At 41.8% G+C, this 23,755-nt stretch overlaps 1 protein-coding gene across 1 annotated transcript in view; it reads right to left on the bottom strand.

The window, feature by feature from the left end:
- Positions 1-23,755, bottom strand: part of LOC112245414 (glypican-5-like) — a 156,429-nt gene that overhangs the window by 68,792 nt on the left and 63,882 nt on the right. Inside the window, exon 7 of the mRNA XM_024413544.2 lies at positions 666-786. Coding sequence (XP_024269312.1) covers positions 666-786 — 121 coding nt within the window. The remainder of the gene's footprint in view (positions 1-665; positions 787-23,755) is intronic.

Genomic DNA, 23,755 nt, shown 5'->3' with positions numbered 1-23,755 from the left:
ACAAAGTATTGAGATAAACTTTTGTTATTCACCAAATACATATTTTCCACCATAATTTGCAAATAAATTCATTACAAATCCTACAATGTGATTTTCTGGATTTTTTTTTCTTCTCATTTTGTCTGTCATAGTTGAAGTGTACCTATGATGAAAATTACAGGCCTCTCATCTTTTTAAGTGGGAGAACTTGCACAATTGGTGGCTGACTAAGTACTTTTTTGCCCCACTGTATTTCACACACACAATTTACAGAAAGTTGTTCCCAAATGTAAATATGGAAAAACGTGCCTTGCCCACCTCCTTGCTTGTTCTGCCCACTATGCTTCATTTGCTCCCATTGGAAACAATGCCGATGTGATATCTTGGGTTAGTTACCAGTATCTTCAATAATATAGTGCAACAGGCATGGCCCTGAGACACACAGCTGTTTGCATACTAGAGATGTGTGATACATCCATATGCCTGCAGATAATTGCCCTGAATACAACTCCAACACTTGTCCTCATACAACATTTCTGTCCAAACCTGAAATAGGAATATGATTAAGTTTGCAGAAGAAGTATCAGAATGGTATGTAACTGACATTTTGGTGTCATCAGTGGTCAAGTTTACAGTCACATAGTCACATGTCAAACGGAAGGAGAAACAGTGGTAGTGAGACATACCCATTTGAAATGTTCTAGTCTGTCTCTAGCTCCCACCAGGATGGGGTCGATGCTGCGGACCTTGATCTCTGGGTTGTTTTTCTGGGCCTGAAGGCCGTTACCCACAACACGGCCCACATAACTGAGGAGGGACGAGATGGGAGAGAGAATGGAGAGTTTAATACAAACAATTATGTAGCACAATGACTTGAAATATTGATGTATTGTTGATGAAAGTAACACATAAAAGTATTTGTGTGAGAGTACACAGGTAATGACTTTCGAGTTTGAATTCTGCTCAGCACTTTGGTCTGAGGTCGTGAGGTTCGTCCACCCACCCACCCCTGAACCTGCTTACACAGATAGCCATTACTCTAGCCTGATTTAAAGTGATTAACTATGACCTTTAAAAAAAATCTCTCATCAAAAGAACTGCGGAGCACAATGAGCTGTGTGATTCAGCCTCAGAGCCCAGCTCTGCCGGGAAGCTGGCCTAGAGTGGTGAGTTGTGATGTCTGACCCAGGAATCCCACAGGGATTCATGGAATTTAGACGGCCTTCTTCACTGACATCCAGTGCATTCTGACTTTTTTCACATTTTATTACATTACATCCTTATTCTAAAATTGATTCAATTTTTTTTCCCTCAGCAATCTACACACAATACCCTATAATGACAAAGCAAAAACAGTTATTGTATATTTTCTTGCAAATGTATCGAAAATAAAAAACTGAAATATCACATTTACATAAGTATTCAGAACCTTTAATCAGTACTTTGTTTAAGCACCTTTGGCAGCAATTACAGCCTCGAGTCTTCTTGGGTATGATGCTACAAGCTTGGCACAGCTGTATTTGGGGAGTTTCTCCCATTCTCGTCTGCAGATCCTCTCAAGCTCTGTTAGGTTGGATGGGGAGCATTGCTGCACAGCAATTTTCAGCTCTCTCCAGAGATGTTCGATCAGGATCAAGTCCGGGCTCTGGCTGGGTCACTCAAGGACATTCGGAGACTTGTCCCGAAGCCACTCCAGTGTTGTCTAGGCTGTGTGCTTAGGTTCGTTGTCCTGTTGGAAGGTGGACCTTCACCCTAGTCTGAGGTCCTGAGCGCTCTGGAGCAGGTTTTCATTAAGGATCTCCCTGTACTTGGCTCCGTTAATCTTTCCTTGATCCTGACTAGTCTCCCAGTCCCTTCCGCTGAAAAACACCCCACAGCATGATGCTGCCACCACCGTGCATCACCGTAGGGTTAGTGCAAGGTTTCCTTCAGATGGGATGCTTGGCATTCAGGCCAAAGAGTTCAATCTTGGTTTCATCAGACTAGAGAATCTTTTCTCTCATGGTCAGAGTCCTTTAGGTCCCTTTTGGCAAACTCCAAGCAGACTATCATGTGCCTTTTACTGAGGAGTGGCTTCTGTTTGGCCCCTCTACCTTAAAGGCCTGATTGGTGGAGTGCTGCAGAGATGGCTGTCTTTCTGGTAGGTTCTCCCATTTTCACAGAGGAGCTCTGGAGCTCTGTCAGTGTGATCATTGGGTTCTTGGTCACCTCTGACCCGAGCCTTCTCCCCCGATTGCTCAGTTTGGCCAGGCGGCCAGCTCTAGGAAGAGTCTTGGGGGTTCCAAACTTCTTCCATTTAAGGATGATGGAGGCCACTGTGTTCTTGGGGACCTTCAATGCTGCAGAACATTTTTGGTACCCTTCCCCTCGACACTATCCTGTCTTGGAGCTCTACGGACAATTCCTTCGACCTCATGGCTTGGTTTTTGCTCTGACATGCACCGTTAACTGTGGGACCTTATATAGACAGGTGTGTGCTTTCCAAATCATGTCCAATCAATTGAATTTACCACAGGTGGACTCCAATCAAGTTGTAGAAACATCTCAAGGGTGATCAATGGAAACAGGATGCACCTAAGGTCAATTTCGAGTCTCATAGCAAAGGGTCTGAATACTTATGTAAATAAGATATTTCCGTTTTTTATTTTTGACAAAAATCTTTAAAAAACATTTTCCGCTTTGTCGTGACGGGGTATTGTGTGTAGATTGATTAGGGGTATTGTGTGTAGATTGATAACAACCATTTTACAGGTTGTTATATTGCAAAATATGGAAAAAGGGAAGGGGTCTGAATAATTCCCAAAGTGCACTGTAAATTATTAAATAGGAAGTAAAATGGAGCGGGTTGGTGAAACAAGGAGGCAAGGTTATTATAGTGAACAAAAACTGAAACTAAAATAAAAACTACAATTGGAAAAACAATTTAGTAAACTGAAATAAAAATGAAAAACATTTGAAAAACTAAAACTATACTGAAACTATTATCTTTGACTGCAAAACTAACTAAAATATAGTAAAAGCCATGAACTTTGTGCAAAAAGCAAACGGTATTTTCAAGCTTTTTTTCTAATGAGGTTGTCAAGTTTCCGAATCTGGCGGATAAATGTTCAAATAGGCTTAGCCTGTGCATCACTTTCACTAGCTAACAGGGAAGAAATCAGAGGGCGAGCAAGAAGCATGACTCGGTCAAGATAGAAGAGCTTGTGAAGTTGCTGATGCCGTTCGCAATCCACACCGAACAATTTCAATCTGACAGCCAGCCGCTGTCTGATGTGGTGTTGTGCCTTCTCAATCTTGAGGCACACAGTCAACTACTATTGCAAAACAGTTGGCACAGGTCCTCCTGAAGTCACTACGTGAGCACTTCACATGCACACTGAATCCTCTGGGAGCGAACTTCAATCCAACCCCTGCAGCAGCTTATCTGATGACCCAAGTGTGTCTCTGGCACATCACTCAACAGAGATGGAGCCACTGATGAGGGAAGCAGAGTATTTTGTACTTCAGCAAACCAGAGAGTACAGCAGTGGAGCAGCAGGACCCCAGGAAGATGCCAGCACGTTGAATCCAGCAAGCATCTCGACCACAGTGCTTCAGAAATACAGTTTCGGCGCATCAAAGATTGTGTCTGATGTCACTGTCCAGCTGGAGGGTCAACCTGGCAGGACACTAAGGGCCCTGTGTGAGCTGTGGAAGCGGAGATACCTGGAAGGGGTAAGTCACCTCTCCAGTTCTGTTAACCTGTCTGGGAACCCCTCGCCAACAGCCAATGAAATTGCAGGGCGCCAAATACAAATCAACAGAAATCTCATAAATCAAATTTCTCAAACATTCAAGTATTAGGCACCATTTTAAAGATACAATTCTCGTTAATACAGCCACAGTGTCTGATTTCAAAAATGCTTTACAGCGAAAGCTCCACAAATGATTATGTTAGGTCTCCACCAAGTCACAGAAAAACCCAGCCATTTTTCCAGCCAAAGCGAGGAGTCAAAAAAGCTCAAATAGAGATCAAATGAATCACTAACTTTTGATGATCTTCATCAGATGACACTCATAGGACTTCATGTTACACAATACATGTATGTTTTGTTTGGTAAAGTTCATATTTATATCCAAAAATCTCATTTTACATTGGCGTGTTACATTCAGTAGAGAGCCACATGAATTTACAGAAATACTCATGATAAATGTTGATGAATATATATGTGTTATACATGGAAATATATAGATAAATATAGATAAACTTCTCCTTAATGCAACCGCTGTGTCAGATTTCTTTTTTTACTTACGGAAAAAGCATAATCTGAGTACGGATCTCAGAGCCCAAAACAGCCAAAAGAAATATCCGCCATGTTGCGCTGTCAACATTAGTCAGAAATAGCATTATAAATATTCACTTGCCTTTGATGATCTTCATCAGAATGCACTCCCAAGAATCCCAGTTCGACAATAAATGTTTGATTTGTTCCATAAAGTCCATCAATTATGTCCAAATAGCTTCTTTTGTTCGGGCGTTTGGTAAACAAATCCAAACGCGCGTTCAGGTCCAATCGGACGAAAAGTTCAAAAAGTTATATTACAGGTCGTAGAAACTTGTCAAACTAAGTATAGAATCATTCTTTAGGATGTTTTTATCATAAATGTTCAATAATGTTCCAACCGGATAATTCCATTGTCTGTAGAAAAGCAATGGAACGAGAGCTACCTCTCATGTGAAATGCGCGTGACTGAGAACGAGGCTGCTGCCAGACCCCTTAGTCAAACAGCTCTCATCCGGCCCCCCTTCACTGTAGAAGCCTGAAACAACGTTCTAAAGACGGTTGACATCTAGTGGAAGCCTTAGGAAGTGCAAAATAACCCATATCCCACTGTGTATTTGATAGGGGCTGAGTTCAAAAACTACAAACCTCAGATTTCCCACTTCCTGATTGGATTTCTTCTCGGGTTTTTGCCTGCCATATGAGTTCTGTTATACTCCCAGACATCATTCAAACAGTTTTAGAAGCTTCAGAGTGTTTTCTATCCAATATGAATAATAATATGCATATATTAGCATCTGGGACTGAGTAGGAGGCAGTTTACTCTGGGCATGCTATTCATCCAAATGTGAAAATGCTGCCCCCTATCCCAAAGAAGTTTTAATTAAGACAGCATGACTGTATATCTAAAGATTTGTCCTGTGGCACTGGATCTGGTTTCTGTCTCTGTATACCAAGCGTTCTTGGAGAAAATAATTTTGTTTGAGAAACCGAACGACCACCTCTTTGGAACGCAGAGTCTTCTTGAAGATAAATCAGAAAATCTTGTTAGGTTGAACAGAAACACACACACACACAAGCTGGCTGGCTGTGAACTGATAGATTGGTGAAGAAGTATTGTATTGCTTATGTTTTTGCTGTTGTTGCAGTTGTTTTTTGTTAACACTGAAGGGGTTAAATCCAAGTCACATTAGGATTGATTTATAATTTAAACCTAACCAAACCTATGCCCTGGCCATAGAGTTGTATGGAGTCCTTTGGTGGCCAATAGAATGTGTTAGAATGGGCAGCGCCATTGAGGACTTTAGCCATTTTGATTTAGTCAACTGGGCGCGACTTCCAACTTAATTTGCTGATCCCTCCTGATGATCCGGTCAGCATGACCTGATGACCCAGTTAGAGTTGTGGCAGTCGGGTCATCAGGACGGATCAGCCAATGAATTTTACTTGTGAGGAAGAAAATTGACTATTTCATGATGGAGATGGCCTCAATGGCGCTGCCCACAGACGCCATCATGACACAGATACAGAGATGTTATGTCTATCCAAGTCTTTGGTCCTGGCCCATAACCTTATGTATTACTGTCCCCCAGTGGCAAGAAGTGACATTCCCCCCAAAAAACTATAGGCCTATATCACATAAATGGCTCCTAGCCTCCCACGCATAGGCTACTAGATTAAAACTGAAACTTAATAATATAAAACCTAAATATGTATTTTTTATCAAACTGAAACTAAATAAAAATTAGTAAATCAAGTCTGAAAACAAGCAGAAACTAAACTGAATTTCAAATAAAAAAAGAGTAAATCAAGTCTGAAAACAGAAACTCAACTGAATTTCAAATAAAAATATAAATAAAAACTCAAATTAAATCGACCTTGCGAGGAGGCATGACTGCAGATCCAGGTATGGGAGAGGAGAGAGGAGAGGGTGGAAGGCTGTTTATCAGGAATAACAAGAGTAGTGGAGGAATCGAGGAAAAGAGGAGACCAGTAGCCTCCTCATTACAGCTCAGTGTCAGGGTAAACATGTCAGATGTCAGAGGCAGAGACACCGCAGGACCCGGTGATGCCTTTGCATTTTTGTGAATCCATTAATTACGATGAGGAGGGGATGCGATGAGACACAATAAAGGACATGGTGTCAACCTTTGTGATTGAAGAGCTTGGGATCCCTTACTTTATCTCGCTCTATCTTTTCATGTCTTATTCATTTCTCGTATTGTTCATCTCTTTTTTTCTTGCCACCTCTTCATTTTAGTAGATGAGGATCAGCAATTGAGATTATCACAGGGTATTGTGATCAGTAGTTAGAGTAAAGTCCTTTGTATCTGCTTGTCTCAGCAATTCCGTTGATCAATACATCAAGTGAAATCTGAAATGTTAAAATGATTAAGATATTGAACTAGACTGATTCTAAATTGCCTATTGGAGTCCTATTGAAGGTCATCTAGGGTCAATCTCAAAAATATATTGAGAAGTTTAGGAATAGCTTTCTGTCAAAACACAAGACCTAGCTAGTTAGTTAGTTGAAGAAACCCTGACAGAGAAAGAAAGAGACAAAAAGAGAGAGGGGGGAGAGTGGGAGAGCGAGATAGACTAACCTACAAAGTTCAGAGGCAGACTGTGAAGGTCTGATGCACAGACAAGCTTTTTCCACAGAACAGATTAGAGCCTCTGCAGAGAGAGAGGTGGGTGGATGGATAAGTAGGACGAAGCCGCTGTGATAGAGCAGACCCTGGTCCCTAACTCCCTGAGCTACTCCACAAAGTCTGAAGGAGAATCCCATAATATATAACACATGACACACACACACAAAATACACTAAAACACAATCATGCGGGTACAGACGTACACGCGAGCAGACCCACACACACACACACACACACACCTTCACACACTCAATCACACACACAGAAACCCTGAAGCCACACATGGGATTTCATTACTGGAGAGAACTATGGAGCTAGAGAGTAAGAGATGTCAGAGCGCAGGTGCTTCAAGGCTAACGAATCCAACCAATAGCATCATGGGGCTCCAGAGGAAGCACCCATATGCCCTCTGTTGCAGCTGCATCCCCCAGACCACAACAACCCCTGGATCACCTCTGACATGATGCAGACACATGAACGTTCCAGAGAGATCCATTGAATAGTTGATCATCTAATTTGAGTGGGTTACATTAGAACCACTATTGTGAGGTCAATTCACCTCAACCACTGTAGAAAACAAAGCGATCGCATGGTTAACATTACACTTGTGTTTCCAGGGAAGTGAAGACAAAGGAGCTGCGTGTCGCACGAATGTAAATAAACAAATACTAATCTGAGCCAGCCTACCCACACAGTATCAACAATGAGCTCTAACCCCTGGCTCACTGGGTCTATCTACCTACAGGCAGGCAGCCACAATCTTGGTCGACCGAGAGTCATCCTGTTCTTTCGACCAATTGATTGGTCAACATGTTTAAACATATTTTTCCAGAGACAGACACACCCTATGTGTTTGAATAAAACCAACTACATATGCACTGAGCTTGTCTGATGCTTTAAGCACACAGTATGATTAAATAATTAAGACACAAATGAAACAATTTCCTCCATTTAGTTTCGTAATTGTTTCTGACTGAAACCCCCTTGAGTTGTGCCGTGGCGGAGATCTTTGTGGGCTATACTCGGCCTTGTCTCAGGATGGTAAGTTTGTGGTTGAAGATATCCCTCTTGTGGTGTGGGGGCTGTGCTTTGGCAAAGTGGGTGGGGTTATATCCTTCCTGTTTGGCCCTGTCCGGGGGTGTCATCGGATGGGGCCACAGTGTCTCCTGACCCCTCCTGTCTCAGCCTCCAGTATTTATGCTGCAGTAGTTTATGTGTCGGGGGGCTAGGGTCAGTTTGTTATATCTGGAGTACTTCTCCTGTCCTATCCGGTGTCCTGTGTGAATGTAGGTATGCTCTCTCTAATTCTCTCTCTTTCTCTCTTTCTTTTTCTCTCTCGGAGGACCTGAGCCCTAGGACCATGCCTCAGGACTACCTGACATGATGACTCCTTGCCCTCCCCAGTCCACCTTGCCGTGCTGCTGCTCCAGTTTCAACTGTTCTGCCTGTGATTATTAGTATTTGACCATGCTGTTCATTTATGAACATTTGAACATCTTGGCCGTGTTCTGTTATAATCTCCACCCGGCACAGCCAGAAGACGACTGGCCACCCCACATAGCCTGGTTCCTCTCTAAGTTTCTTCCTAGGTTTTGGCCTTTCTAGGGAGTTTTTCCTAGCCACCGTGCTTCTACACCTGCATTGCTTGCTGTTTGGGGTTTTAGGCTGGGTTTCTGTACAGCACTTTGAGATATCAGCTAATGTACGAAGGGCTATATAAATACATTTGATTTGAAAAGTTGTTACTGAAATCCCTCATTTGTTTAGGAAAAACATTCCCTATTCCCTCAACCCTTGCTCTCTTTACATTAAACATGTAAGCATTGCATGCATGTGACCAATAATGGAGGTGGAGGACATAAAAAAGAAACTCAAAATGGGTAAATGTTTACTGGTTACTCAGGAGGGAAAGGGGATGTCAGATCTGTGGAAGACATTTGACTTTGTTGTGGAAACTTCTGGAGATCAAGAAAATGGAGGGTATAGAAGAAAGTGTTGCGTAAATATTATGTGTGCCAAACAGTTGCTATTAAGATTACAATATTGTTATTATTATTTTCTGACCATTTGGAACAGAGTAACAACACTCAATAAATAAGTGTACCAGGGAGTCTGTTCTAATGGGAAAAAAGATGTACTGTATAAAGCCTTTATTACAGCAGACAGAAACAGTTGCATTGCATTCCTGAATTGCGGTTTATTTCTTGTTTAGGCTAATTAGTCAAAGCTCCCTTTGTTATTTAATTTTAAAACGAAAATGGTTGATTGCATTTCAAAGCATGAATGTCTCGTATGCTTTGTGATGGCATGAATGAATGATAGATACAGTAACCTATATATTGAAATACAGGCCTAAGTTACGGTATTAAGACTAAACAGGACACTCTCTTAGGCCTACAGCTCAATTCTGGTTATACAAGGCTATACAAAGCCTACATTACTTATTTTAATCATGATCATAATTGTAATAATAACAATAAGAAGGAGAAAAAGGGCATAGAGAGCTGTGTGCATATTATGTGTGACAAACAGGTGCTGTTAGATGACAATTGTTTTGCCTGTTTGTAACAGTATTAACAACAAATCAATTATAAGTAACTGTCACGGCTGTTGCATGAAGTAGACCAAGGCGCAGCGTGGTAAGCGTACATTTTCTTTTTATTAGAAAAGATGCCGAACAAAACAATAAACACTACAAAACAAACCGTGAAGCTAAAAGCTATGTGCCATGAACAAAGTCAACTTCCCACAAAGACAGATGGGAAAAAGGGCTACCTAAGTATGGTTCTCATTCAGAGACAACGATAGACAACTGTCCCTGATTGAGAACCCTACCCAGCCAAACATAGAAATACAAATAATAGAACACAGAATACCCACCCCAAATCACACCCTGATCAAACCAAATAGAGACATAAAACGGGTCTCTAAGGTCAGGGCGTGACAGTAACAGTAGTCTGTTCTAATGAAAAACAAGTTGTAAAGCCGTTATCACAGCAGAGCAAAGATTAAAAACAGCCAAATCTGTGAAATTGCTTGATCTGACCTTTTGCAGTTGCATGAGTCTTGGTGCTCATGGAATCAGTAGGCTATTAAACAAACACTCAAACAGGCAACAGAAGCAGGATCTGTCTTATTTCTGTAGATATATATGGATGATTTATAAAGCCAGGCACATTTAACAGTTAGGCTGTTGATTAAGTTGGAGTTTGCTCTCTCCGCAATTTTCTTAGACAATTAGGCAAAGCCCTATTTGCATGGGACTAGTATTACTAGAGAATGTTGGTTATGTAATTATTACCCAGAATGTCTGTTATTCCAATGGGATTCGTTTTTTCCAAACTGCTCCCTGTAATTCTTAATTTTTTTCCAATAAATTAACAGTTATGACGGAAGCCTGGAGTTATTTTTCTAGGCATGAATATAGTCCAGGCGATTACAGGGCTACACTGATAGCTCGAGTTTTGTACCCAAGTTTCTAAACCATACCAAACCATCTTTGGTATATAATAATAATTCAATTGAGGAAGTGTGATCATAATCATTAGGATATTCTAGCGATCCGCAGTAGACGTTCTAAATACACCTAGCCTTCAGATGTGAGCTAAACAGTGCACTTGCACTTGAGATACGTTTTAAAAAGTGAACTCATCCAAACGTTTAGGTCAGTTGTATGCTGCTTTGTGATCCATTAACAGCAAGGGTTACATTAAATAGGCGCAAAAACATATGGACAAAAACATTCACTGTGAAAGTTCATTCATGCAACTGCAAATGTAGGTCCTTCATATATAGATTATGCACAGCACTTTGTTTAATTTATCGAATCAGTTATTGTTTTTTTTGCTCAAACCGTGAGCAACACCTAGCAAACTCAGACACTTCTTTCAAATCACCCACGACTGCATGGCCAGACAAGACTCCAACACCATCATCAAGTTTGCAGACGACACAACAGTGGTAGGCCAGATCACCGACTATAGGGAGGAGGTCAGAGACCTGGCCGAGTGGTGCCAGAATAACAACCTATCCCTCAAAGTAACCAAGACTAAGGAGATGATTGTGGACTACAGGAAAAGGAGAACAGAGCATGCCCCCATTCTCATCAATGGGGCTGTATTGGAGCAGCTTGAGAGCTTCAAGTTCCTTGGTGTCCACATCACCAACAAACTAGAATGGTCCAAACACACCAAGACAGTTTCCCCTCAAGAAACTAAAAAGATTCGGCATGGGTCCTGAGATCCTCAAAAGGTTCTACAGCTGCAACATCGAGAGCATGGTTGCATCACTGCCTGGTACGGCAATTACACGGCCTCCGACCGCAAAGCACTACAGAGGGTAGTACGTACGGCCCAGTACATCACTGGGGCTAAGCTGCCTACCATCCAGGTGGTGTCAGAGGAAGGCCCTAAAAATTGTCAAAGACCCCAGCCACCACAGTCAGACTGTTCTCTCTACTACCGCACGGCAAGCGGTACCGGAGTGCCAAGTGTAGGACAAAAAGGCTTAACAACAGTTTTTACCCCCAAGCCATAAGACTCCTGAACAGGTAATCAAATGGCTACCTGGACTATCTGCATTGTGTGCCCCCACAACCACTCTTTTACGCTGCTGCTAGTCTCTGTTTATCATATATGCATAGTTACTTTAACTATACATTCATGTACATACTACCTCAATTGGCCCGACCAACCAGTGCTCCTGCACATTGGCTAACCAGGCTATCTGCATTGTGTCCCGCCACCCACCAACCACCAACCCCTCTTTTACTCTACTTCTACTCTCTGTTCATCATATATGCATAGTCACTTAAACCATATCTACATGTACATTCTACCTCAATCAGCCTGACTAACTGCTGTCTGTATGTGGCCTCACTACTGTTTTTCACTGTCTTTTTAATGTTGTTTTTATTTCTTTACTTACCGATTGTTCACCTAATACCTTTTTTGCACTATTGGTTAGAGTCTATAAGTAAGCATTTCACCTGTTGTATTCGGCGCACGTGACAAATAAACTTTGATTTGATGTCAATTTGCACTAGTAGCATCAGAGTCCGCCAAAAACAGTTGGTTATTCTGGCTGGAATTGTTACTCTCCTGCCATGTACAAATGACTAACATGGCAGATTCGGACGGCGGTAAAATGACAGATCTGGTGTTTTGTGCTTGTGCACATAATTACTTTACCCGACCTCCCCCAGTAAAACTAATCCTGTTTCCTCATCTCTGCTGCTGCTGCCTCTGCCGCATTGTTCTCAATCCCAAAATGCTGGTTAACTTTGCCATTATGCAAATAGCAACATAGAGAAAAACGCCAATTCTACAGCGCACTGAAGATTATGTTTCAGGACCGCGGAAAGGGAACATATCCAATGCTGGATAAAGGGCATTGGTTATAAAATAATATTAGACTTATTAGTGTTGCACCATTATTTTTTACATAATATAACCATATACAATTTCAGTATGTCTTAGAGTGATGGACAGTGCCATCCCCATGGCCTCTGCAAGGATTAGTCCAATGAGACAATTTAAATTTGCAACTGCTCAACTAAAGAAATCTCGTCAACCAACAGCCTATTGACCAAACAATCGACCAGTGGACTAAATGGGATCAGCCCTAATTAATTTGCTTTGGAGGTACAATGAATTCTATATCCAAGACAGTATGAACACACTCACACACGATGCTTAACATGGCCACTATAGAGCCCCACAGTGGAGGTGTCATAATACCCATAAAACCAAGCGGTCAAACAGGGAAATGGTTCCAGTCGTTTTTTCCACCATGCATTTTTCCCATAAGGGATTTTAGAAACACTTCAAATGAGGGCTGTGTTTCGTGTAGTCTTGCACTGGCGTGACTTTTTGACAAGGTGACTTTTATCAATATATTCGGCTCTGTTTACTCTCAGATTTGAAAATGCTAATTAACATCAAAGTAGACATGCAAAACTACAAATCCCTGCAAGCTCCTGCACATCGTCTCTAGCTGACCCCTTTGCTAACAGGTATTGTGTCAATTTAAAACTTGCACAAGACAGTAGACAGAATTGTCCATTTAAAAAAATGTAGCCAATTCATTGATTACTATATTTAGCTAACATTATATAGTTAATCCAGAGATTTTTACCTTTGCCTCGAGTCTTCAGTCTAGTCCAGATCATCTCAGTATTTGTAGTTCTTTATGATAGCCACATTAGCAGCTAATTAGCGTTTCATTTTGGGGGGGTAAATACAGGCAAATATATTGATAATATACCTAGAGAGATTTACATAGTTATCAAAAGGTCATGCCAGGGTAAACCACACAGCCCTTATTTTAAGTGTTTCTAAAATCCCCTATGGGAAAAATGAATGGTAGAAAAACTATTGGAACCATTTCCCTGTTTGACCACTAGGTTATATGGGTATTATGACTCATACTGTTGTACTCTATACTTATCATGATGTTTCACCATTACACTGTCACTGACTTTTATAACATGTAAGCCTGTAGTTTCTACTTATATCTGTAAAGGAACTGAGATTATTCATAGACACTCATTGAGACTCATCAAATGGTCAATCAACTACAAAGACGACCACAAAGGGCCTCCATTAACTAGTTCCCAAAAGCTGGGGATAGTTGACAGGAAGATGTGCCCTGTTGTGGTTGCTGTGGGTGGTTGGGTCCTGATGATGGACTCATAGGTCTGACAATGTGTACCAACAACACTTGGAACCCATTAAGACTCTGACTGGTTCAACTCTATTCCAACACATCCTGCTTATTGTTCTCATGCACACCATAGTAATTTATGGGATCGCTGTGTTTGATGCACACTCACTAAATAACATTGGGGTGATCCTGAACATGATGCATGCGCCTGATAAAAAGGACTCAATAAAAACCAACCAAACAGTCAGAGTAAATATGATAATGAAAATGCTTACAGTAAAATTGTATTGTGTGTTCATTAAAGTGTATATTGACTATACTGAAGTATTGATACCATACGCTGAGCACAATGACTATGCTAAACACAGAGTATATATATGGTAGTGAAAATGAGAATACTGAACAAAGCGTACGAAAGACAGAGAGACAGACTGCTTTCTCACAGTAATTAGTGGTTGAGTCAATCAGCTCGGGTCTGTTTGCCTCTGGGTTGTTAACCAATCAAATGAGTCAGCCCGTGAAGAGACACATGTTCACCCTTAAAAGCCAAGGGCTTCCCAAGAGGTTCCCACACATCTCTCCTCTCTCATCTGAAAACTACACACATATCAATCAATCAAACAATCAATTAATCAATCAAATTGATTTACAAAGCCCTTCTCACATCAGCAAGATGTCACAAAGTGCTTATACAGAAACCCATTCTAAATACATTCTCTATGGTATAGCTCCAGATATAATTTCTAATATAGTTTCCTCTTTCCTGGATTATACACGAGGCCAGCGTTATTCAAAGATGGTGCAGGAGGGGACGGCTGCAGTTTCATGGCCTTCTAACAAACTGTATTATTTTGTTAGTTATTTCAAGTTGCTTGTAACTTATTTGTACATAACGTTGCTGCTACCGTCTCGTATGACCGAAAGTAACTTCTGGACATCAGAACAGCGATTACTCACATCAAACTGGACAAGGATTTTGTCTTTAACGAGTCCGACACCAAGGATGTACTGCTTTCTCAGGAACGTGTCCGAATCCCTGTCATTTGCATGAAGAAAAGACAGAGAAAAAGGGGGCGGAGGTCGGACTGCCTTCTGAGAATTTGTAGGGGAGTGAGTAAACCTCCACTACCATCCGTTCTATTGGCCAACATGAAATCACTTGAAAACAAAGTGGATGATATACGATCAAGACTGTCCTACCAACAGTACAATAAAAACTGTAATATCTTATGTTTCACCGAGTCGTGGCTAAACAACGACACTGATAATATAGAGCTGGTAGGATTTTCCATGCATCGGCAGGACTGAGAAGCTACGTCTGGTAAGACGAAGGGCGGAGGTGTGTGTCTATTTGTCAATAACAGCTGGTGCGCAATGTCTAATATTAAAGAAGGCTCAAGGTATTGCTCGCCTGAGGTAGAGTACCTTATGATAAGCTGTAGACCACACTATCTACCAAGAGAGTTCTCATCTATATTATTCGTAGCCTTCTATTTACCACCAGAAACTGATGCTGGCACAAAGACCACACTCAATGAGCTGTATAAGGCCATAAGCAAACAAGAAAATGCTCATCCAGGGGACAAAATCCAGGCAAACTTAAATATGTTTTACCTCATTTCTACCAGCATGTCACATGTGCAACCGGAGGGAAAAAAACTTTAGACCACCTTTACTCCACAGACAGACGCATACAAAGCTCTCCATCTCCCTCCATTTGGAAAATGTGACCATAATTCTATCCTCCTGATTCCTGCTTACAAGCAAAAACTAAAGCAAGAGGTACCAGTGATTCGCTCAATACAGAAGTGGTCAGATGGCGTGGATGCTACGCTACAGGAATGTTTTGCTAGCATAGACTAGAATATGTTCCGGGATTCATCCAATGGCATTGAGGAGTATACCACCTCAGTCATCGCCTTCATCAATAAGTGCATCGACGACGATGTCCCCACAGTGACCGTACGCACATATCCCAACCAGAAGCCATGGAATACAGGCAACATCCGCACCGAGCTAAAGGCTAGAGCTTCCACTTTCAAGGAGCGGGACACTAATCCAGATGATTTTAAGAAAACAGGCAAAGCGTCAATACAGATTAAGATTGAATCCTACTACACTGGCTCTGACGCTCGTCGGATGTGGAGGGCTTGAAAACTATTACGGACTACAAAGGGAAACCCAGCCACGAGCTGCCCAGTGAAGCAAGCCTAACAGACGAGCATGCATAAGAGCACCAGCTGTTCCAGACGACTGTGTGATAACGCTCTCGGTAGCCATTGTGAGCAAGACCTTTAAACAGGTCAACATTCACAAAGCTGCGGGGCCAGATGGATTACCAGGACATGTACTCAAAGCATGCGCGGACCAACTGGTAAGTGTCTTTACTGACATGTTCAACCTCTCCCTGACCGAGACTATAATAGCTACATGTTTCAAGCAGACCACGTTAGTCCCTGTGCCCAAGGAAGCGAATGTAGCTCCATAAATTATTACCGCCCTGTAGCAGTCACGTCGGTAGCCATGAAGTGCTTTGAAAGGCTGGTCATGAATCACATCAACAGTATCATCCTGGACACCCTAGACCAACTCCAATTTGTTTACCGCCCCAACAGATCCACAGATGACGCAATCTCAATCGCACTCCACACTGCCCTTTCCCACCTGGGAAAGGGCAGAAGGAACACCTATGTGAGAATGCTGTTCACCTATGTGAGAATGCTATTCATTGACTACAGCTCAGCGTTCAACACCATAGTGCCCACAAAGCTCATCACTAAGCTAAGGATCCTGGGACTAAACACCTCCCTCTGCAACTGGATCCTGGACTTCTTGAGGGACCGTCCCCAGGTGGTAAGGGCAGAAAACAACACGTCTGCCACACTGATCCTCAACACTGGGGCCCCTCAGGGGTGCGTGCTTATTCCCCTCCTGTACTCCCTGTTCACCCATGACTGTGTGGCCAAATATGACTCCAACACCATCATTAAGTTTGCTGACGACACAACAGTGGTAGGCCTGATAAACAACAACAATGAGACAGCCAATAGAGAGGAGGTCAGAGACCTGGTAGTGTGGTGCCACAACAACAACCTCTCCTTCAATGTGAGCAAGACAAACGAGCTGATCGTGGAATACAGGAAAAGGCTGGCTGAACAGGCCCCCCATTAACATCGACAGGGCTGTAGTGGAGCGAGTCAAGATGTTCAAGTTCCTTGGTGTCCATATCACCAACGAGCTATCATGGTCCAAACACACCAAGACATTAGTGAGGGCACGACAACACCTTTTCCCCCTCAGGAGACGATTTGAAAAGATTTGGCATGAATCCCTAGATCTTTAAAAAGTTCTACAACTGCACCATCGGCAGCATCCTGACCAGTTGCACCACCGCCAGGTATGTTAACTGCTTGGCATCTGACAATAAGGTGCTACAGAGGGTAGTCGTATTGCCCAGTACATCACTGGGGCCAAGCTTCCTGCCATCCAGGACCTATATACTAGGCGGTGTCAGAGGATAGCCCAAAATATTGTCAAAGACTCCAGTCACCCAACTCATAGACTTCTCTCTGCTACCGCACAGCAAGCGGTACCGGAGCACCAAGTCTAGGACCAAAGAGCTCATTAACAGCTTCTACCCCCAAGCCATAAGACTGCTGAACAATTCATCAAATGGCCACCCAGACTATTTACATTGACCCCAATTTTATTGAGAAAGATCATTTGAAAAATAAATAAAATATTATGGAGTAAATGCATGTATTGGTTTATTTTAATTTTGATGAGAGATTAAAATGTAATGAATAGAAAGTTATTTGTTTATGTAAAAAATATAAATGTAATGATTTTAAGGTTGTGTCATTACATTTGGGGTGGGTTGTGGTCGTGATAAAGTCTTGAGAAAAAAATGGGGTGCCCATAAATTCTGTATGAAAAAATTGTGATCCCCATAAATTCTGGTTGAAAAAAATGGGGTCCCCGCAGAAAAGGTTTGAATTCCACTGCACTAGGCTATATTTACTCTTATCCAATCACTATGCAACCGTGGCTTTTGGTCATGGTCCAAATCACTTGATTGGACTGATTATCTCAACTCCTGAACTGGGAATAGAGAGCATATCAGTTTAGTTCAGACCAGACGTATTAGATCAGGTGATGCCTCCCTGTACAGGATGGATAGGAACAGATGGTTACACTGTGACCACTTGGCTTTCTGCTGTGTAGAGTCCAACTCCAGCCTCAAGGCTATGAGTAGAGCAGAGCGCTTGCTCAGTGAGTGAGCCTGTGCGAGAGAAAGAGAGAGGGCTGTACGCCTGCTCTGATGAGGAAACACATAATCTAAACAGAGCCATAATGGGAGACTGGGAAAACACAGACCACAAAAACAGAGGCTGTCATACTGTGGTAGTTCAAAACGACCCTCACGCCCTAAAAAACAAGACATTATTGTTCAAAGCTCCATGGAGAAAAACCGTACAGCTCAGCGGGACTGGTTGGAAACTATTAGCCTATTTACCACACAGCATATATAATTATACCGTTGTATATGGGGTGTATGTGACTCAGCACTCAACGCTGGCCACACGGTTCTGCTCCAGCTCCAAGGCGTGGAGCCTCCGGTCTGCTCTGGTCTGGTAGCCCAGCTGATACGGCCTGGCGCAGCGGTCAGGAGTGGGCTGACAGAGACTCAGCTCATGCTCTTTAGGTACATTCCTCTGACTTGAAATGCAAACCAGCAACCCCAAAACCAAAGTGTGCCCCGCATTATATGTCATTCAACTGTGCTCTCCCCAAACACCAACAAATACACTGTGGCCAAGGTAACGGGACACATCCCAAAAGCCCTTCCACCGCCGAAGATCATGGGAGCCTGAGAAGGAGGCTTGGCTGAGTGCACTGCTGTGATGTCTAACGGTCCACCACACTCCCTCCCTCATTCCTATGACAACTACCAGTAGTAATGTATGCTTTCTGTCGTGATTTAGGCCAGTCAAATGTGGAAAAACAAACAGTCACAGACAGCAGCATGGAGTAATAATTCAGAGACAATAATCTGAGGTGTAATGTATAATATAACTGAAAGGTCTACAGAAAGGTCTGTCTGAGAACACATTTATATTGTTGCTTCCAAAGCAGATTTTTTCTATGCTTTCCCCTGAAGGCCATAAATCCACAGACCATTTTACTTTCATCCTGTCTCTTTGTCTGCTCCAGGCTCCTAGCGATCATACACAAATATATTGTATTGCATCTCTCTCAACCCAACATAGCTCTCTGGGGGTATTTGTGGCAACACAGGCATGCTGCATCATAGAAAAAAGGAGATTGAAAAAAGAACTAGCCAACAGGAAGCACAGCTATGACCTCTGTGTTGTCTGTGTTGGCTCTGGCCTGTGGGGCTTTCTGTGTTGCTATTGTCATTGAGTTCAGTGTTTTAGTCATGTTTTTCAATAGCTTGCATCTCATATCGATAGTGTCTGTAACCTCTGGAGCTCTGACACTGGGGCCTGGTCTCTAGGGTAAAAACAGCGTTTTTGCTGCTGAATACCAGGATCCAGTTTCCCTAGCAGGAGTGAAAAGCAGAGACAGGGCATGGCACAGTATGGCAGGTTGCTACACCGCATACAAAGTGACTCCCCCTGGCTAGTGTAGCTAGTTAATGAAATGACCTGTTCTGAGAAACATCAATCAGGTCACCAGTGCGGTTTTTGCTTCCACAGTGCTGGATTGGACAGCAATCACTATACTTGTACCTGCTGAATATAGACAGAGCCAACGACTTACACTTGAAACCAGTGCTACAATGAATCTAGAAATAACCTGGGTCTAGACCTCAGGCCAGTGGGGCAGCCAGGTACAGGGCCAGCTGCAGCTTCTGTGGCCTGCTGCAGCTTCTGATTGGCCATATGGCCGGCAGCTTCCTGGTGAGAGGTCATTGGAGACCACTCTTCAGAGGAAGGAATCACCAGAAAGTGTCACTGCCCCACATCAAGATATCCATCACTGGAATAGACAGCATAGCACAGACACATTATATGCCGTTAAGTACCTGATTGGAGGGGCCAGTTCCCTCTATGTAACCACTAATCATCTTAAAACTCTAACCTCCAAGAGCCCCTGAGTTTCCCCCTTTTAAATGCTACTCCTACTCTTTACGGTCAAAGGAAAGGAAAGTAAATATGAAATTACTCCTGTCATTCCTGTTTTAGAAGGTTGTTAGGTAACAGAAGACACTGTGGTGTCAGAGGAGCCTGAGGCCAGAGGGGGCCTGGGGTCAGAGTTCAAGACATTACCTGATATCCCTGATGACTGGCGGCAGGCAGGCAGGCAGGCAGGCAGGCAGGCAGGCAGGGGAAACCCCTGCATGTGCAGCGGGGAGCAAGAAGCTGGCATTTACCAGGTTCAGAATGATCCTATCTGACTGTTATCAATCAAAAGAGACCAACCATCTGACAAATAACCCCTCACTTTGCCATCAGGAAAACTGCTTGTCCCTGAGGGACTTAATGTGTATGTATGTGTGTGGGAAAAAAGGGAGGTTAACACTATAGCTTCTCTCACTAATTAACATCACTCATCCTCAGATGTCACTAACGACCTGAGCCTCACAGCTCATTTTGGTCATTAGTACTGGATCGTCCTTTAGCATACTAAGAAAACATAATTGAGGGCATTTCTTTTCTCCACTGTAATTAACCAGTACTCTTATTTTCTCCGATCCAATGGAGCGTCATGGCGAAGTCTCAGTCTGTGTGACTGACTGGGTGATCTAAATGTAACCGTCTCTATTTATGGACTACAGCAAGAACAAGAACATTTGTACTACTAAACAGCATACTCTCGCATTTATTTCAAATAAGACCACTCTCCTGGCACAAACTTGTTGAATCAACGTTTTTTCAACGTAATTTGTCAACGTTTTGTAACGTAGAATCTATGTGGAAAATACATTGGATTTGCAAAAAGGTGACATTTTAAACCACAGGATTATGTCGTCATAGTAACCAATTTTCAACATAGAGAAATCTTGTATAAAATATGTTGAATTTGTAGTTTTGAAACAACGGCAGATCTTCAATGTTATATCCACTATCAAAAAAATAATAATAATAGGAAGGCCAGCATCTCCGACTGGAGAGTTGATCTATCTACAGCTACCCCTTGGCCTCCCATCCATGGTTTTAACCAAGCCCAGCAGCCCTGGCCTTGGATAAAACTACTACCAATGTGCTATCATAAGAATTATTATTGAGATCTCACTGCTGCTACTGAAGTCATTACAAACTGTAGGTTTAACAAAGCAAATAAAATGTAACCATACTCTGTTAGTCATATAAACAATTATACTATTTAGGCCTATAATATTATAGCATTTGTGAAGTCATCAACTGCTATTGTTTCAATCAACCCAGGGTTCAACTAAAAGTAGACAATAAATATAGGCCTATTGTTTCAAGCTTTGGTTGATTTAAAATGTATTTTTCAAGTTAATAATTCATATGTTGGATTCACGTCTCCATCTCAACCAAAAACTGAAGTTAAAGAATAGGACTAAATCTAATCTAATTTGATTTAAACTGCATTTAAAGTTTGATTTGATTTAGTCCTATTCTTTAACTTCGATTTTTGGTTGAGATGGAGATGTCAATCCAAAATATCAATTGTATTTTGTAGAAAAACTGGATGTTGAATTGTGTTTGGTTGTCAACACAACCAAATATAAACATTTCAAGGAGGTCTTCTGCTTGTATAGTTCCATCAGTTCCTCTGATTTAGTCTGGCTTTAATTCCAGTTTGTCTACAAATTAATTTTTGATATGTTGGATTCACATCTCCATCTCTACCAAAAAGTTCAAGAATAGGACTAAATCAAACCGAACTTTAAATGCACTTTGAATAAAGTTTGATTTGATTCCGTCCTATTTTTAACTTTGATGTTTGGTTGAGATGGAGACATGAATCCAACAAATAAATTATTATTTTGTAGACGAAGTTAAATTAAAACCAGACTTAGTCAGTGACAAAAAATATAAATCCTTAAAATCTCCTTAAAATGTTGATATTTGGTTGCGTTGACAACCAAACACAATTCAATATCACCTTTGCAGTACAGTCAACAAGTTAACAAATTCAACCGGACAAAAGCTTCGTCAATAGAAAAGGAGAAACAAGAAATGCGCTAACGATCACACGCTGGACTCATGTCTGGAAATGTCCACTGTCCACTCATTGAAAGTGCTGTATCTCCCTCATTTTTCAGAGTAAAAGCCTGAAACAATGCCTACAGACTGGCCACATGTAGAAGAAGCCAAAGAGATCGTGAACTGGGTCCTTGTATGGTGGATAGGCTTTCAATGGAAAAACAGCCTTTCAAAATAATAGTACTTCCTGGATGGATTTATATCAGGTTTTCGCCTGCCATATCAGTTCTGATATACTCACAGACATTATTTTGACAGTTTTGGAAACGTTAGAGTGTTTTCCGTCCAAATATACCAATTATATGCATATCCTAGCTTCTGGGCCTGAGTAGCAGGCAGTTTAATTTGGGCATGCATTTCATCCAAAATTCCGAATGCTGCCCCCTACCCTAGTGAAGTTAAATGTTGATGTTTGGTTGCGTTGTCAATTACTTTGGTAATACAGTAAATAGCCTAACGTTAAGGCTACGTTACAAACAAATTTAACAGTATTTATTCAACCTAAAGTGAATAACACATCCATGGCCACATTTTGAGGTTACTGTAACTATTAATGTCTTCTTATGTAATTATAGAAAGTGTGCATGTTCAACATAGCATGCAAAGTTCGTAGATCTTTGGAGATCTTCACAATTGCTATAATAATCAGTGTAGAATTTCGACCAGCATTGATCACTTGAACTATGTATTTTTAATGAAAATCTCAACTACAATCCAGGTCATTTGGTTGTGCTATTAGATGAAGCACAGTGATAACACATTAAGTTGTTGTACAAATACAAAATATCTGACATTGTATTCCCATTTGAACTTTGTTGTGCTTTTAAATGCTTGAAAGCACAGTGATAACATACTTAGATTACAACTAAACCAAAAATCGGATATTGTTTGGAATTTGGTTGTGCTTTTAGATGGTTGATAGTGTAGTGATAAATAAATACAATGTATCACTATGCTATCAAGCATCTAAAAGTACAACCAAAATCCAAACAATGTCTGATTTTTGATTTAGTTGTAATCTAAGTATGTTATCTCTGCGCTTACAAGCATTTAAAAGCACAACAAATTGTTATATTTTTCATCATATCCAATTACGATCTTGTCTCATCGCTGCAACTCGGAAGAGGCTAAGGTTGAGTCATGCGTCCTCCGAAACATGACCCGCCAAATCGCGCTCCTTAACAAACGCAAGCTTAACCCAGAAGCCAGTCGTACCAATGTGTCAGAGGAAACACCGTTCAACTGACGACCGAAGTCAGCCTGAAGGTGCCCGGCCCACCACGAGGAGTCGCTACAACGCGATGAGCCAAGTAAAGCCACTCTGGAGGCAGCATAGTTATAATTCAATAAACTCCTGGCTTTTTTTGGAGAGGATGAATAAAGGTTGAATTCTCATTCTCATCAACCAAATATTACCCACATTTCCACGTTGAAATGAGGTGGTGTGCCCAGTGGGCAGTGTCGAACTGTAGACTAATTTATGCATGTGAGACGAGTCTCTAACATGTCAATAGGATACATGACCTTGATACCTGAGACAGTGAATAGTCTTTTGTCAGGCTTTGGTGTCTGTAAGAACTACGCTTTCCATGGTGGCGTTACTAGGTTACCACTGTTTTCCCTCTATGTGCTCCCCAAGCCTCTGTTATTCCAGATTTTCTTCTAGGGTGTTGCTCTGTGGGCTGAATAAGGGAGAAGGAAACAAGGGGAACAGACAGGAAACTGATCCTGACATCCACATTTCATCCCCAGGATCAAGGTCAAAGGGGACAGTCATGCACCTGATGGGAGTAATAGAGAATGTGGGGAGGTGAGGAACAGGGTTTCAGATGTTAGAGCATGTGAGCGCACAAACTATTTCACAATTACCGCTAACCTGGAATCTGACCAATGACCTGTGTGGTCTAGAATTACAGACTTATGTAAGAGACACTGTACTCTGAAGCTTTCAGTTGATAACTGTTATGTCCGTCTCTGTGCTTTCATCCCCCCAACCCAA

Source organism: Oncorhynchus tshawytscha, linkage group LG01 (assembly GCF_018296145.1).
Source record: "Oncorhynchus tshawytscha isolate Ot180627B linkage group LG01, Otsh_v2.0, whole genome shotgun sequence".
NCBI classification, from domain to species: Eukaryota; Metazoa; Chordata; class Actinopteri; order Salmoniformes; family Salmonidae; genus Oncorhynchus; species Oncorhynchus tshawytscha.
The sequence above is the reverse complement of the archived record's forward strand: the minus strand, read 5'-3'. Positions and strand labels throughout refer to the sequence as shown.